The sequence below is a fragment of the Mercenaria mercenaria genome, chromosome 1, assembly GCF_021730395.1.
Source record: "Mercenaria mercenaria strain notata chromosome 1, MADL_Memer_1, whole genome shotgun sequence".
Classification (NCBI taxonomy): Eukaryota; Metazoa; Mollusca; class Bivalvia; order Venerida; family Veneridae; genus Mercenaria; species Mercenaria mercenaria.
Window position 1 is genome coordinate 34,398,659 of NC_069361.1, and position 18,371 is coordinate 34,417,029.

The 18,371-nt window shown below is 35.0% G+C and overlaps 1 protein-coding gene across 1 annotated transcript in view; it reads left to right on the forward strand.

Moving 5' to 3' along the window:
- LOC123542215 (uncharacterized) overlaps window positions 1–11,729 on the forward strand; it is a 71,953-nt gene extending 60,224 nt beyond the window's left edge. The window contains exons 11-14 of the mRNA XM_045327930.2: window positions 3,162–3,305; window positions 10,567–10,677; window positions 11,209–11,340; window positions 11,570–11,729. Coding sequence (XP_045183865.2) covers window positions 3,162–3,305; window positions 10,567–10,677; window positions 11,209–11,340; window positions 11,570–11,598 — 416 coding nt within the window. The 3' untranslated portion in view covers window positions 11,599–11,729. The remainder of the gene's footprint in view (window positions 1–3,161; window positions 3,306–10,566; window positions 10,678–11,208; window positions 11,341–11,569) is intronic.
- The last annotated feature ends 6,642 nt before the right edge of the window (window positions 11,730–18,371 follow it).

Genomic DNA, 18,371 nt, shown 5'->3' on the forward strand with positions numbered 1-18,371 from the left:
TACTATCACAAAACATAAAATATAACACTATATCGTATTGAAATGTTTTCCTCTGGTACAGTTTAGATACTTTCGATGGATTAAAATTTCAGATCAGAAATCAATACAATATATAACGAATAAATTTCTAAAGAAACACTTGTGTATTAGGTGCGAAAAGTATCCATTGTCCCGTGCAAAGAACAGAAAATTGCTAAAAAAATTTGTTTAAAAAAAACCTCGTCAGTCACAACATTCACATTCTGAAAAAATGCTATTTATTTATAATCATTGATTGTATAGACAATCAAGCCTGTAAAAGATGATGTCTGGTTACTTGGTAGCTGTTTGAGATTAGAGATATCAAAGCGCTATCACTTTTGCTCACAAGGGGAGAAAACGCTAATAGCGAAATTGACTTAATCGTAGTATTTGCACACCTTCTTCCCCTGATAAGTGAGGAAAATTTCTCAGTATGCATATGATATCAAACAAACTAATTCTTATGTCATCATGTCATTCATACTCAGTAATATTATTGTACGATTTTAACTAATTGAATGATATAAAAAGTCGATTTTTATATCCAAAACCAGACTATATTTTGGATATCAGTAGTTCATCTAATGGTATCCTAAAATTGAATTAAGGATATCCATTATTAACTTAGCGATATCCTGAAATCGATTTAGCTATATTACAGAATCGATTTATTTTATGATATCCGTAATTTGTTTATTGATATATTAAATTCATTTTGTGATATCTAAAAATCATTTTTGGATGTCATGAAATAGAATTTAAGAAATCGTTAATATGAATTAAAGATATTATAAAATGAATTTGTGATACACACCCATCCGCCGCCCCCGACCCCAAAAAACAACAACAAAAAACAACAACAACTGAAATTGTGGTATCCATAAACGAATAAATGATATCCATAGACAAATTATGAATATTTATAAATGATTAAGAGATTTATTTAAATGACATAGACGCACATTTATTGAAAAGCACCAGAAGCGAACGCCACGTCTCCGTATATTCTCTCATTAAGTCAACTGAAATCAATTAAATGCTGCTTTCGTAAATAATGTAGTATTTTACATGATACCTAACTCGATTTCCTTCAGATTTGTCCTTTTGTTTAATTAAGAAATAATAAATTCCCAAACGTGGTCTATCGTAGAATAACCCGAGTTTTGAGTTCTTATGCGTAAGAATATATCACGAAGGCTGTAGGCCTGAGTGATATATTGTTTCGCATAAGAACGAAAAACTCTGGTTATTCTACGATAAATCACACTTGGGAACTTATTATTTCGATTCTAACACGACATACTAGTATCAACAGTGTAAGAAAAAATATTAACTACTTTTTACGACCGTGTTACGGACCTGGATCGGATGACGCCATTGCACGCGAGTGGTTTATTGCAGAATAACCCGAGATAGATTTTGCTCTACATGTATGTAGGTTATTTGCTGGTCGTGTTAGAATGCAATTTCATTTTAATCAATTACTATGATTTTGCCAGTCCTTTTTATCCCCCGCCGATGAAATCGGGAGGGGGGTATTGAAATGGCGTTGTCCGTCCGTCAGTCCGTCAGTCTGTCAGTCCGTCCGTCCGTCCGTCCGTCCGTCCGCAGCCATTTCTCAGTAACTACTTGGTAGAATTTCATGAAACTTGAAATAAACATGAACCAACATACTGCGATGATGCCCGTCAAGTTTTTTTTTGATTGGTCAATTTCCCTCAGAGTTATTGCCCTTGATTTAATAAAAAATGTCCATCTGCAGCCATTTCTCAGTAACTAACAGGTAGAATTTCATCAAATCTGAAATAGACATGAACCAAGATACTGCGCTGATGCCCGTCAAGTTTTTTTTTTGATAGGTCAATTTCCCTCAGAGTTATTGCCCTTGATTTAATGAAAAATGTCCGTCTGCAGCCATTTCTCAGTAACTAGCAGGTAGAATTTCATCAAACTTGAAATAGACATGAACCAAGATACTGCGACGATGCCCTTCAAGTTTTTTTTCGATTGGTCAATTTTCCATATAGTTATTGCCCTTTAATTGTTTAAAAATCCACAGATCTGTACATAACAAACCAACCAATTGGAAGAATTTCATTAAACTTCTTTCATTCTTTTCCATGAACATTTATTATAAACATGTGATGTTGTGTACCTACACCTGGTCACCACCTTACCTTGGTCACCCCCCCCCCCCCCCCCCCCCCCCCCCAATTTTTTTTTTTTTTTTTTTTTTTTTTCATTTTTCGTTTTCTATCAATATTTATAATCAACATGTAAACTGTTGTATCCTCACCCCACCCCCCACCCAAACAAACCATTCATTTTCTTTTAATTTGATTTTGACTAATGAAATTATTTGCTTCTTGGTAACATTCTTAACTTTTTGCTGGATATATTTTTTTGCCGTTCCTCAACTCTGACCCTTTCGGCGGGGGATTCCAATTCATCGAATTTGCTTGTTTTATATAACCTTGTGGAGAAAATGCCATACAGCCCTGTATTTTTTCAAACTTCATCTTAATTAAAATGTAAAAGAAATTCTTTGTGATTAATTATAAGTATTTCTTTTATTTTTGAAGATTCATGAATAAAGAATGAACATAAATTATTCTATAAAAAGCATTAGAAACGCTATCTCATTCTGCATCTACCATTATTTTGCATTAAGTTTCAGTAGGGTATTTTTATCATTAATATTTAAACATTATAACGATAAATAGTCAAAACTTCTACATACGTATATTGAATATACACAATGTTTTACTTGTTTTGACTGTGCTATTTCTAATCCATACAATTATATTAACTGTGTTATTACAAAGGAAGAATATGTGTTGCAATAATAACTTCTTTGGCACATGATTGTACAATTAGTGGCTGCTCCCATCTCCAGCGCAATGGCCACCCCTTAGCTACATTCAAGAGGCCGCTTTTACCACAATTTTGACAAATCAAATTTTCACCGTTTTATTTTAGATTTTAGTTAATATAAGCATTGGGTTGAGTATTCTAGAAGAAACAACATCTGAATTCGTTTGCAACAGTTTATGATTTTAATCAGCATGTAGTTTCTATCGTTAAATCTGCATTCATTTCCGATGCTATTTCACAACGATTAAAGTTATCGAATATTTTAGATTTCAAAGCATCGTTCAGCTTGTTTGACCGGGATGGAGATGGCCGTGTAAGCAAAGATGAACTACGCACCGCAATGAGGAGTCTTGGTCAGAACCCTACAGAGCAAGATTTAGATGACATCATGATGGAAGTCGACAAAGATGGTAAGACTAAATGTCTACACTAATAACTGGACTTAAAATAGGACATTTGCGAATATAACGAAATGAAGAGATATTGTTTCATGAGAGTTGTATTAAGGGGAGTAAGATGGTATTTACCTAAATGTCGTGAATCCACACGATCAATTTCGGAATTTTAACGATGTTTTCCGATTTTCATATTATGCCTTTACATGTACAGTACCTTTGCAGCGACTTAAAAAGCCCCTTGATCTCAAAGCACATTTGATAAAAAAAAGCCTTATTTCGAAATTATGAAATCAAATTCAAGGGCCAAATGCACGGAAAATTCATTAATACGTGTTTTTTCTACTCATTTGGAGGGTACTGTTATCAATAAAATTGCACTGGCTTGTTTCCAATAACTACCTGGAAACAATTACAAAAATGTGTTATTCTTTTATCTGTAAAATCGGGCGGGAGGTCTTTAGAGGGTTCTTCCTAATACAGTTTGGCAATCATTAGCACAGTATAAACCCTATTAGCTTATCTTCTTCTTCTTCTCGTTCGCGAATTAGATTATCAGAAATGACTACCAAAAGTTCGTTGACAAGCGGTTCTGTGTGAACATTCCTAGCGACCGGTATGTAGCACAGAAGTTACTGTATTTTGCAATTCAATTTTTGTAAATACAAACACTTCAGAACTCGTAAGTATACCATTCCCGTAAAAGTATTATGTTTTACTGAAAACAGCCGTGCAAATGATATATTTATCCAAAAGGATATAAGCATGCTTGTTTTAAACTATCGATATTCTTTAAACTGTAGGAATCGACAATGATCAATAGTATTTAATTAGGGATTGGCAAAAAGTGGTTTGTTTATGCAGCAAACAGACCTTTCGTAAAACAGATTCACTAATTAGACTCCAAATACATAGCAAAAAAAAAGCCAAGGGAATACAAACTGAATTCGTCTTTGTAAATGGAGAAAGTCCATTAAATGTAGCAAAAACAACAAATGGCCTATTGTTGGTGAATAATGTTCGAAGCCAGTGACTTATCCATTTAAATGATCAATGAGTTGCATTACTTAATTTACCAAAGCGATTAAATGCCGGCGTTTAAAATGCAAAACATTTGTGACGAATGTAACTGAAATACGTAAGAAACTATCACTCAAAACAATTACTGTAATGAGGTTTGTGTTCTGTTATTACCTCTTTGGCGTATTATTGTTTCCAGAGTGGAGTAATTTAGTCTTTAATTAATTTAAAAAAGTAATTCGTGTTTAGAATTCACTCACTGGCTAAAGTGTGGGAAACTTTTGCAAGTCCAAAACTGTAATCAATGCAAATTTTGCTGTTCCTTCGCTTTCAGAATTACGTGAGGCGCACGAAACGCTTACATATAGATAGTAGAAGAATAAATCAAGACTCAAACGTACAAATTAAGTTTTAACATGTGAATTCTACAGTAAATTGAATAACTAAAAAAACTATTTATATAGCGATTGATGATTAGTGATATCAAGAGAAATTAAACGGCAGAATAGTGCATATGACTTTTACTCAATGCGACAGCCACTTCAGAAAATTCCTTTGACATTTAAACGTTGTCATGGAAATGTATAGCATAACAAAAAAAAGAAAAAAGACAAGCGGTTACTTGTTCAAGATTTTCCTTATTATCCGTGTCTGTCCATTTTTTTCCGGTTTCAGTAACTTGAAAATGCTTCTGAGGCATCGTATACTAGTATTTAAAATAATTTAGGAGGATGTTCTCCGATTTTAGACATAAAATGTACGAACTCCTGTATATTATTGAACAAAATATGGTTAACGTGCATAAAAAATTGATCTGCAAATGCATTACTTAACATATTATTAGTATTATACATTCAGGTATAGATGACATAGAATGCATTATTGTTCTGAATAAATGCACTTCTGTAACCCTGTAACTGTTTAATTTAGTTAATGTAAAACGATGCACCTTAACATCTACCAGCATTCATTTTTCTGTAAAATGTAAAGTTCAGCTATGTCGAATAGATGTTTCATCACAGGGTATAATTTAGAAATTTGCAATATTAGGGTTTCTATTTGATGTTTTGCTAGACTAAGTACACATGTTTTTGTTGGAATTTTAGCGTCACAATCCGTACGAGCATGGCAATATTAAATAAAGATATTGAATAGGTAAAGTATATGCGCGCTGGGGAAAATATTTCATGATGGACCTGTGAATTCTTTACTTATGGGTGAAACAGGTCTCATAAGCGTAAATACGACTAGCTTCTATCAGGGTTGTAGTAATGCTAATGCTAATGGTAATGCATTAGTAATGCATTATTTTTTTCAAATAATGCCAAGTAATGATTAATGCCACAATTTTAGCATTGAAAATAATGCTAATTTAATGCCAAAGTAAGTAATGCTAATGCTAATGCTTAGCATTACTTAGGCATTATTTTTTGTATCGCTGGAAAAAAAATAATACACATGTATGCTGTTATTTATACAGGTTATAGCAGTTCTCTAATAGATTTTTGTTTGATTTTAATAAACTGTCTGATGATATAATTACCTTTTGTTCAATGACACCTGAAAGATTTTGAAAAATACATTTAAAACCTTGGTCAACTCCAAGGTGCATATTTATAATAGCCATAGAAGTGTGACATAATTAGATTTGTCACCCAAAATATCAAACAGAATCTATTATCTTTTGACATCTTTTTATCAATTAACACTATGCCACTGATAGTGATGTTTAAGACCTGTTTAAGGCAGCTAGCTTTTACATGTCATGTTAAATTAGGCTGTTATGGAGCCATTAAACAGGTACTTGACTTTCTCTAACAATTTAAATGCTCATGCATGCTGTACTTCCAACATTAGGTATTTTTTTTTTTATAAAATAATGGTAAAAGAAAAAAATCAGATATAATACAAGGAAGTCATACACGTATTTAACTACTCATGTAGACGACCTAGACCTAGGTAAACTAAAATGATTTAATGAAAAACAGTGTATGTGATAATAACATGCAATGATTCTCAAAAAGTAATGGTAATGCTAATGCTAATGCACCCTATGTAATGCTAATTTAATGCATTCTTTTGATAAAAATGAGTAATGCTAATGCTAATTTAATGCCATCTTTTTCCAAGTAATGCTAATTTAATGCATTACTATTGCAAGTAATTATTAACAACCCTGGCTTCTATTGATTATAAAACATACCGTACTATTTGTTGGGAATTAACTGTTGTTGTACTTTTAGTAGTTCAACCGCCACCCTTGTTTAAGAGCAACATTTAAAAACACGTGTTTTTTTTTTTCATCCTCAAGTAATAAGTAAGTAGACTCGGCCAGTTTAATCAATAACCCACAATTGACCGACCCCTCTGGTACAGTATCTAGACGCATAATCTAACTCTATAGAGCGCCTACTTCACCCGATTTACATTCGGAACATTTTCACGCGTTTCGGGCTTTATCGTATGTTTAACATGGGATTTTTGAACCGTCCAAAGATGTTGGAAATGTTTGTCTCATTGTTTATTTTTTTTTTAATAAAAATGTTACTGTTTTCATTGTCTACCACTTTTTTCCACCCTTGGCTGAAAAAACAGTAATGAGTTTGTACACTGTTCAGACAATTGTGCTCTGTTGAAATTTAACCAAACACAAGTTTACCTGCATAAACAGAAAGCATGATATGTCACCATGCGCGGACCCAGAGGTGGGGGGGTTGGGGGGACCGGGGGTCCGGACCCCCTCTGGAAAATCATCTTTAAAAAAGGAAAGAAGACAAGAAGGAAAGAAAATGTTTTTCGAAAAAAGGCAACATTAGGACTGCATGTAAAGTATATGCGGCTGCTGCTACATACAACCCCGACATAATTCATATTATTTATCTAAAAGAAACTAAGAATATTACCTTCAAGAAAGCTTGATTTTATCATTTTCCCAAATTTAACAGGTTAGTCCATAAAACTGTCCCATAATGCAAAAAAATGAAGTGCTAAATTTCAAAATTTCCAGGGTGGTGTGTGTGTGGGGGGGGGGGGGGGGCAGGGGATCGGACCCCCTCTGAGATAATTGGCTGTGTCCGTGCATGGTCACTATACCTGTCCAGTACTGGACATTATGGTAAACGCTTCTTTCCTGCACAAATGACAATTTCGCAACTTCTGTCCGGTTTGTACAAATTTCTGGCCGCGATAAACCATTTGACTTGTTCAATAATGACATCACCTCTATACTTCTGTTTACGAAACGTGTATTGAATTGTAGAAATGCTTTTAAATAAAGCGGTGCGTTTGATTTAATTTACCTATTTAGCTTTTTATTATTGTTCCAGTTAGTGTACAATTCATCACATAAAACTCTTAAACTGCTAAGCACAACTATTGGCGGGCCTATACGACCAGTATAACCCAGATTAGCCAGCAAGCAACTATGCCAGCTGATCAGGGTCTGCACTGTTCGCTGTCTGATTCAATGTTCAAGCAGTGAACATTGTAGACCATGATCAGCGAGAGTGCAACCGTGCCGGCTGATCTTGGTCTACGCTGGTTGCAAATGCCTTAAAAATTCAGCGGGTTAATGGTTAGGTGTGGGTCTGTTAATTTTGATGTATTTGTTTCATGTATTTACACATGTCCATAAAATAAGCAATTTACTTACTACAGAAGGAAAACCACTTAAGGCACTTTGCTAATCATTTAATTGATCCATTGGCAGCAATACTAAATGCATCAACCAATTTAATGCCAGTGTTCAAAATAAAAAGGCGAGATTATGCGACTGTTAAAGTTAAAGTACATAAAAACTCACCATTTCAGAAAAAAATATTTATGTTGTGTGCTCTGTGTTATTCGATTAACTCTCTAGTGTATTATTGTTTCCTGTGTGAAATAATTAAATCTTTGAATAATTAAAGAAAGCTATCCGATCGTAAATTGAACTCACAGGCTTAGCATCGCAGAAAACTTGTTCATTCTCATAACACTAATGAACGTATATTTGTGTTTAAAGTTGACTTTTGCTTTTAAGTTAGTGAGGTGAGGCATATAATATAACTAAAATAGAGAATGGTTAAATAACTTTGGACATTTGATAAAAAGATTAGTTTAAATCAAGATGACATTCTAACACATGGAATTGTTCAATAGACAGAACAATTCTTTGAGTTTTCAGGTGAAAACATAATTGTGTTGTTTTTCTTGATTAGGAAATAAATCGGCAGTTTTTGTTAGTGTACCGGTCAGGTATTGTGATTCTTGTGTTCGAAGCGGAAACATTGACAAAAAAATGTCTGAAACTGTTGTCCAGATTCCGAAATAAATAAGTGAGAATGATCCTTGAGTTAGCTTCTCAATATCCTGATTTGTTAAAAAAGAAATGAAAACAACAACAACAAACAAAAAATACAAAAGCATCATGGCAGCCAGAACTCAAAATAGAAACTCTGAAATCGTCATAGTCTCCTGAATCGTTGGTTCGGTTTTTAAGTAATTTCACAGTGATGTTTTTGGTTGGTCTTTTTGTTTACGACGGTGTTCCAATATTTTAACATATTTTATTGATTTGTGAAAACAAAACGCTCATTCGATTTTAAATAAGTTCACACAAATATTTCTTGTCCAAACCCTTACCACCGTTTTGAAGAAAACGAACGAATTATAGCATATCTCAACAACCATTGAAGATATCGACCCTAAGCTTGGCATACATGTAGGTAGCGATGAAACGACGTAAAAAGCGCATATATTAGGTCCTTAGGTTTTAATGTCAAGGTCATTGGAAGGTCAAATGTGTCTGTCATATTTTGTGTCAGGTGACGATGGGACGATGTGCAGAGCGCATGAACTTTGTTGATAGGTCAAAGGTCAACAATTTCGAAACAATTGAAGGTATTGATTTTAAACTTGGAACATAAGTTTGAGTTAATGAGGTGATTTGAGGAGTACACAGTCCACATGACTTCAACTTCAAAACTATTCAAGTTTTTTTATTATATACTTGAAATATAGGTGGGTGAAGATGATATGATTCGATGAGTGCAACATTCCGAATTTCTACCCAAGCACTCCCCCCTCACATACACATTAACTTCCTAGCCGCCTCAGTTCCAGGTAAAATCACTTTAAGTTGTTTGTGTCCTAGTTTTCCATCACTGTCGCAGCACCCCCCGCCCCCACCCCACACAACCTCACCCAAGAAAATTTCTTTAAATTTTACTTGCTCCTCTTTTGATCTTGAGTTCTTTGGATATTGAACGTTTTGCGGAGCTCTTGTTCTAGTTGGTGGAAAATGGCCAATTGAGCTGAAAATAAAACTCTATTCTAGTAACATATTCTCCTAAATAGCCAACCCGAGTAAAGTATTTCCACATTAATGTTCCTAAGATGACCATCAACTTAAACTATTCAAATGATTCTGATTTGTCAAAAGCCGCCCCGCCCCCCACCGGCAAACCACCTGGCTACAGTGCTAAAATAGAACATCTATAAGCGACATCCTCCCCTGAATAACTGGTTCGGATTTTTATGCATAGCTTCTTGGTTGATTATCTACCCATCTGTGATAAAAGCCTGTCGACAAAGGAAAATAGAAAATACTCAATATTTCACGAAATAAACGACCAAACTATCCGAGGAACTCTGAAATACAATGGCAATAAGCCACTAAAGCGTCTCTAAGGTCTAAAAAAATCTTTCACTTAACGCACCGCTAGCATAATTTGAAAATAATTTCATAGTTATTTTCCTTGGGTGATCCTCTACCAGGCCTTTATTGGCTAGTCTTCCCTTCATGCTATATGGAACACCTTGGAATTCAAAGTATTCAGCAGAATGTTTTCTTGCATATATCTTTACCAGATTTGTTACCTGTTCCAGAAGTGGCATGAATTTAAAAAGATGATGACTTGATTTTTTGTATAGGAAATAGTACAATAGAGTAAGAGGAATAACTTGACTCTCTTTGTAGGAAATGGTACGATAGAGTACGAGGAATTCATAAAGATGATAATTTGCCTCTCTTTATAGGAAATGTTACGATAGAGCACGAGGAATTCATAAAGATGTTAATTTGACTCTCTTTGTAGGAAATGGTACAATAGAGCACGAGGAATTCATAAAGATGATAATTTGACTCTCTTTGTAGGAAATGGTACAATAGAGCACGAGGAATTCATAAAGATGATAATTTGACTCTCTGTATAAGAAATGGTACGATAGAGTACGAGGAATTCATAAAAAATGATATAATTGACTCTCTTTATAGGAAATGGTACGATAGAGTACGAGGAATTTATAAAGATGATGACAAAGCGAGCAGAGGAGACTGATGAGGAAGAAGAATTAAGAAAATCTTTCAGAGTGTTTGATAAAGACGGTATGGCTTTCTTTTCATAAATTTAACGTGGAGTAGCTTGTTTTAACTGACCAATTTCAGATAACAGCCATTTCATATAAGATGCATAAAATATTATACCAAATTAAAACAAACAAAACTGCCATTTTACATGGACAATAAATTTACTACATGTATATACTTTCTCTATGGATAAAACGTTGAGAATTCATATTGCCAATGAGAGCATGAATAAAGGCTTTTTAACTAATAATAGGGAAAACTCTTTCTACAACGTTTTTTAAGTGTTAGAAGTGTTCATCATTTTCTCTTTGTAAATTCAGTGTTTTAGTTTTAAGCTTGATATCCTGTAAGCTGAAGTTTATATTAAAATGCATTCAACCAAATATCAAGTTAAATAAAAAAAAAAACAACTTTTGAGGTCGTGTGCTGTACTTTGCTGTGCTTGTACACTACTGTCATCTTATTTTTGCATAAAGCTTGATTAACTTTTTAATATATGCCGTTTTTCAACATTATCATGCTAAAAAGAAACATTTGAACAAATTGTAGGCGATGGAGTGATAAGTTTCAGCGAACTGAAATATGTTATGTCCAACATGGGAGAGCGCATGTCTGATAAGGAAATCACAACCATGCTGGAACAGGCGGACACGGACGGTGATGGCCAAATCAATTACGAAGGTTTGTGTAATTTTTAAATTAATTTGATAAGTAGGTTTTAATTCTCGTGATGACCATTTCCTTGTTGTTTTCATGCTTTTATATCTTAATACTTTTAAGTATTAGTGTGTCATGTTTTGGTATACTTCCTTATCTGTACGTTCGTTACGAGTCAAATCGTTACGGGCACTGGTGATTGATAATATGGTCGTGTATGTAAATTACCTATTATTCCTTCTATTTATTTCAGAATTTGTGAGAATGATGACCGCAAAATAGCCAATGGTGACCGCAAAATAGCCAGCATGTTAAAACTTGAAACAGTTTTGTATATATTGTAACGTTAAAACATACAGTGTTTGTTCGAAATACAACTACGTCTTGCTGATTATATTTTATATGTTTTTGTGGTGCATTAACTCTATATTTTAGGTGTAACGAAAACTGGACCATTTCAGTAATAGTAATAAGCTACTAAAATATCTATGAAAATAGACTGCGCTCCATGACGATTGCTCTCTTAATGTTTTTGTTTTTGCTAAAACCGATATAAAATATAGTGCTTTTATGTAGATAGATTTTTGTACGTATTTGCTTCATTTCTTTTTTGTTCTCATTTTCATAAATCTTGTGCTGTTACCTGAAAATAAAATTTTGTGTAGCTTTTCGTTTCTTTTTGTTTTAAATATGTTATCCTGTTGCAAAGTTTGTTCAAAAACTGAATCTTTCTGACCGAGCTTGGTTAAACACCTTCCAGCAAATATATCTTATAATGTAGCTAGTTAAAATCTATTCAAAATGTTACAGCAGAATATTTCTATGTTAAACTGTTAAACAACAGCAATGTTTTTAAATGATTTATAAGCATAAAAAAATCGAAAGTAAAACGGGAACATAAGTAAACTTGTTATACGGCTGTGTAATTACGGGAACAACTGTAAAAGTTTTTTACGTTATTCCATTAAAAAAAATAGAGGTAGAAAATAATCTTAACTTAAATTGCCTTGTACGAAAAGTGTTTGTGGAGGGGGTGGGGGGGGGGGGGGGTGGGGACTTTATTCATAAAAGGTGACTGCCAGAATTATGGGCCTTGTCATTATATAATGTATTCATGTTTGAAGCAAGGGCATTGAGTAATTTCAAAGATAAAATGGAAACAATGAAAGTGCATCAAAACTTGACAAAAGGTTGGTTCCAGAATAAGTAGGTATTCTCTCCATATACATTGCGTGCTGATTTGATGCCTGGTTTGATTCAGAACAAAGTTTTGTAAAACACGTGTTTTTATCCATAGAAGACGTTAAATTATGTTTTCAACGTTTGTTTCACATCACATCAATGAGAAAGACAACTTATGCAAGGTCAAGATCAATGCAAAGACGCATTACATCAAATTTGAACAAGAGGTGTTGGTAGTATAGCTGTCAAAAGTATTTACCAGCAGAGAAAACAAAACTCAATATGCTTTTGAAAATGTAGGTATTTTTTCATACCGATTTAAATTAATTAATGGGTGAGTAATTGATAAACATGCCAATTAAGTTATTTGAACATCCTTGAAAGGATAATAAAGCAGACATTAGATTATCTAATAGAACGATCAAGAACGATTTAGAATCCGGTCAAAGCATCTGTATAACTGATTTCTTCTTTAGCTGATGCTAGTGGGTGGGGTCGTAAGGGGTGTTGCTTATTTGATGATTTTCGTGAAAAGATCCGGTTAATTAAGTCTTGCTACATTTTCTGGTCCTTGATGGGGTCCATTCAATTTACATGTATATGTATAAAAGAGTTCCACTTAAACCTAATTTCATTTCTTCTCCTAAACAGACATAATCAAACCGAGTCTGCTGTTCCTTTGCTTGGCTCCAATGATTTTCTTATGGATTTTGTACCAAACATAAATGTTGCGTTCTGCACGTCTTATCATTATGGTAAGCAATTAGTCCAAGTTATTCAATATCTTTCGAACGGTTATTTTTTGTTTGTTTGTTTAATAGTACTGTTTATCATTAACATACATATATAACACTAATTGTACAAAAGTACTTCAATGAGTCTGCAACATCAGTAAATGGTCCTTCTCAAAACATTACTGAGCGCACATGAAATACTGCCTATCTGACCTTTGGTCCTACTTAAACCTATACGAGTGTTGCGTTCTGCACATCGTCTCATTCGTAGACATTAAGGTCAAGTTATTTGAAAAATTTCCAAATGATGTAAAAAGGAACGTAACGGATACTTAATACTACCTATTTGACTTGGAACTCTGCGTGTGACCTTGACTTATTGAAGGCGTTAGTTCTGCATATCGCCTCATTACGGCAAAAATTTATGCCATGTTTTTTAAAAATCCTTCAAAGTGGTAAAAGAATACAGGCCAGAAATTGATGTTTGAAATAACAATGTGACATTGATTCTTTACCGATGAATGGGAACTCTTGTCTGCACGCTGTTTCATTACGAAAATGTGTAAATGTATTTGAAAATCTGTAGAGGGTAAACATACGACTTGACCATTGATAATATGTTTTCCCCAACATGGGGGATACATTGATGTAATGGTGTGAAGGCACTGAGAAACAGTAAGGAGTTCAAACAAAAGAAATTGAAAGTTGAGCATAAACAAAAAGATGCTGGAGTATGGGGTGCAGGTGAACGGAGACATGTTGTATCGGGGTTACTATAACGGAATATCATCAGGGGAGGAAAAGTGGTATACTATGTAGAGGGTACTAGGAAACAATATTGAGAACATAAGAAAGTGCTAAGAAGATCGACAAACAAGAGGGTCGTGATAGAAACAGAATGATTGGCGTGTATATAATAGAGGGTCACCCAAGGATCATTTCTGTCAAATTATTTCAAAATTGGGCCCGCGGTCTCGGAGGATATTCTAAACATTTTCCTTTTGGTTGTCATGGCAACGAGAATACATTCTACATCATAATGAATGACCGAGATTTGAAGGAATCTAAAAGAAAACCATCCAAGGAATATGTCTGTGATGTATGATTGAAATTGGCTTGGTGGATTAGAAGAAAAGACGGACAATTCTAAAAGGTCACCATGAGCACTTCGAGAGCTAAAAACCCGCCCTTTTTAGGGATTGGATACGGAAATGATCATCAGCGACTACATTCCACTTCACTATGTTTGTTTTGTTTTTGTTGGGTTTAACGTCGCACCGATATAATTATAGGTCATATGGGGACTTTCCAGCTTGGATGGTTGAGGAAGACCCCAGGTGCCCCTCCTTGCATTATTTCATCATGGGCAGGCAACTGGGTAGAACCATCCTTCCGTTAGCCAGCCCAGCTGGATCGCTTCCTCACATGAGACTCGAATCCACATCGGTGAGGGGTAAGTAGTTCGAAGTCAGCGACCTTAAGCACTCGGCCACGGAGGCCTCCATTTCACTATAACCAGTCCCACTGTGAAACTTTAAATTCCATATGGCTTTTCATTCAATGTTAAAAACAAGAAAATCATCTGTCCAAATAGAGAACATGTATAATACAAGAGATCACAGAGTGATCTTGGCGCCCACCATTGAGCCATTTTTGAACGTTCCAAATTTCAAGACTAGATCAAGGTCAAAATCAAGGTCAAAGTTCATTTCGGTACACAAAACTGTGCATGTGGTCCATGCATGTGGTCCAAATTTGAAGCTGTAGCCTGAGAAATGTGAAAGAAAGTCATTAGATCAATTTCAAGGTCAAAGTTCTTTCCTGTAAAAAAACTGTGCATGTGGTCCAAATTTGAAGGCTATAGCTTAAGAATTGTGAAAGTAGGTCACTGGGTAAAAATCAAGATCAAATTTCATTCTGGAACACAAAACTATGCAAGTGGTCCAAAATTGAAGCCTGTACCTTAAATAAAATGTGAAAGAAGGTCACTATGTCAATGTCAAGGTCAAAGTTTATATCTGTACACAAACCTATGCATGTAGTCCAAATCTGAAGGCTTTAGCTTGAGAAATGTGAAAGTAGGTCATTAGGTCAAAATCAAGGTCAAATTTCATTTCCGAACACAAAACTATGCATGTGGTCCAAATTAAATGTGAAAGTAGGTCACTAGGTCAATGTCAAAGTTTATTTCGATACACACACCTATGCATGTGGTCCAAATTTGAAGGCTGTAGCTACAGAAATGCGAAAGTAGGTCACTAGGTCAAAATCAAGGTCAACTCATGTGAAGGTTCATCTAGCCACTCAGAACTATACATAAGGTCCAAATCTGAATTTTGTAGGTTATGACAAGAAGATTTTTAAAGTTTTTCCCCATATAAGTCTATATAAACCATGTGACCCCCGGGGTGGGGCCATATTTGATCCTTGGGAAATAATTTGGACAATCTTAGTAGAGGACCGCTAGATGATGCTACATACAGAATATCAAAGTCCTATGCCTTGTGGTTTTGGACAAGAAGATTTTCAAAGTTTTTCCCTATATAAATCTATATACATTGTAAATTATAAAAATAAACAAAGGGTCACAACTCACTCAAAAATTGTTGAACCAGTCCGATTTTCAGGGGGACATAACTTGGGTATCTATACATCATTCTGACAAAGTTTGGTCAAAATCCCCCCAGTAGTTTCTGAGATGCGATTACGAGAAATTGTTAACGGACGGAAGGACGGACGACGGACCACGGACGCAGAGTGATTTGAATAGCTCACCATCTGATGATGGTGGGCTAAAAATGGTTACAAAAGCACTGCTTTTAATATACACAGGGACTTATACTGTCAGTCACAAAAGGAGATAATACAAACAATAGTTAATAATACCTTCTACCATGTAAATCAAGTATTCAAACCTTTGCCAAATATATGAGAAACTAATCCTAATCATCGACGATAGAAAGTAATAAAAAATGTGGCGGACACATTTTAAACAAAAGTATTATGGTCCCTTTAATAATAATCGTGGCAGTAATTAAGATAAGCCCAAACCCTTCCTTTCTGTTAAGTTTAACATGACATTGACAATCACAGACTATAAGGCGACTTTCCAGCTTTCCCAGATTCCCATCAGGACGTTCTTTCAGACATGGGTGGGCACCTGGGTAGAACCACAGACCTTCCATAATCCAGCTTGACGGCTTCCTCACAAGAAAGACTTCTACACCACCAGCAAACTTTTAGAAATCGAAATCAAACAAGATTACCCAAATGATCTTTATATTGTGCCTGTTCCTTAGCAAGACAAAGACATATGTAAAGTTGAATAACATGGGTCAAATTTAAGATGAAGAGGTATTGACAGCCAAGCCATAATACATAAAGGTGAAAGCAGTCATAAGAATGCCAAGGCAGGACAAGAACAAGAGCTCCGTCAAGCAGGGCAATATACGCCGAAAGGGTTACATCAGAGGATGGGCGCAAATTTAAAGAACTTGCCTGTTGAAGTCCAAAGGACAGGAACAACAAAGGGAAGAAATTTCAAAAAAAATTCTAAGTCCACAAAAAAATCCTTACCAGGTACAAGTATGTCAAAATACACCTAAAAATTGGAGGTACCATCCATGTTGTACCACAGAAAAGTGGTCTCGATTTTTCCCTACGGGCAATAATAAAAAAGTTTCAAAATAAGCTATTTATAGTAACATAAAAGGGAAGTAATTCAAAAATTATTGTAAGTTAACAAACAAGAGAGCCATGAAGGCCCTGTATCGCTCACCTGACCTATTGACCTAAAGATCATCAAGATTAACATTCTGACCAAGATTCATTAAGATATGGTCATAAATGTGGCCTCTAGAGTGTTAACTAGCTTTTGCGTTCATTTGACCTGGTGACCTAGTTTTTGACCCCACATGATACAGATTCGAACTTGACCTAGAGATTATCAAGGTTAACATTTTGACCAAGTTTCATGAAAATACAGTCATAAATGTGGCCTCTACATGTTAACAAGCTTTTCCTTTGATTTGACTTGGTGACCTAGTTTTTGACCCCACCTGACCCAGATTTAAAATAAGCTATTTATAGTAACATAAAAGGGAAGTAATTCAAAAATATTGTAAGTGAACAAACAAGAGAGCCATGAAGGCCCTGTATCGCTCACCTGACCTATTGACCTAAAGATCATCAACATTAACATTCTGACCAAGTTTCATTAAGATATGGTCATAAATGTGGTTTATACACTGTTAGCTAGCTTTTCCTTTCATTTGACCTGGTGACCTAGTTTTTGGCCCCACATGACCCAGATTTAAAGTTGACCTAAAGATCATCAAGATTAACATCCTGACTAAGTTTCATTAAGATATGGTCATAAATGTGACCTCTAGTGTTTACTAGCTTTTCCTTTGATTTGACCTGGTGACCTAGTTTTTGGCCCTACATGACCCAGATTCAAACTGGATGTAAAGATCATCAAGATTAACATTCTGACCAAGTTTCATGAAGATACAGTGATAAATGTGGCCTCTACAGTGTTAACAAGCTTTTCCTTTGATTTGACCTGGTGACCTAGTTTTTGACCCCACATGACCGAATATCACTCTCGTCCAAGTTTTTGACCCCAGATTTGAACTTGACCTAAAGATCATCAAGATTAACATCCTGGCTAAGTTTCATTGAGATACAGTCATAAATGTGGCCTCTACAGTGTTAACAAGCTTTTCCTTTGATTTGACCTGGTGACCTAGTTTTGACCCCACATGACCGAATATCACTCTCGTCCAAGACTTTATTAATGGTAACATTCTGACAAAGTTTCATTAAGATTGGGCCAAAACTGTGACCTCAGAGTGTTAACAAGCTTTTCCTTTGATTTGACCTGTTGACCTAGTTTTTGAACCCAGATGACCCAATATCGAACTTGTCCAAGATTTTATTGAGGGTAACATTCTGATCAAATTTCATTAAGATTGGGCCAAAATTGTGACCTCTAGAGTGTTAACAAGCTTTTCCTTTGATTTGACCTGGTGACCTAGTTTGTGATGATCCCAGATGACCCAATATCAAACTCGTTCAAGATTTTAATGAGGGTAACATTCTGACCAAATTTCATTAAGATTGGGCCAAAATTGTGAC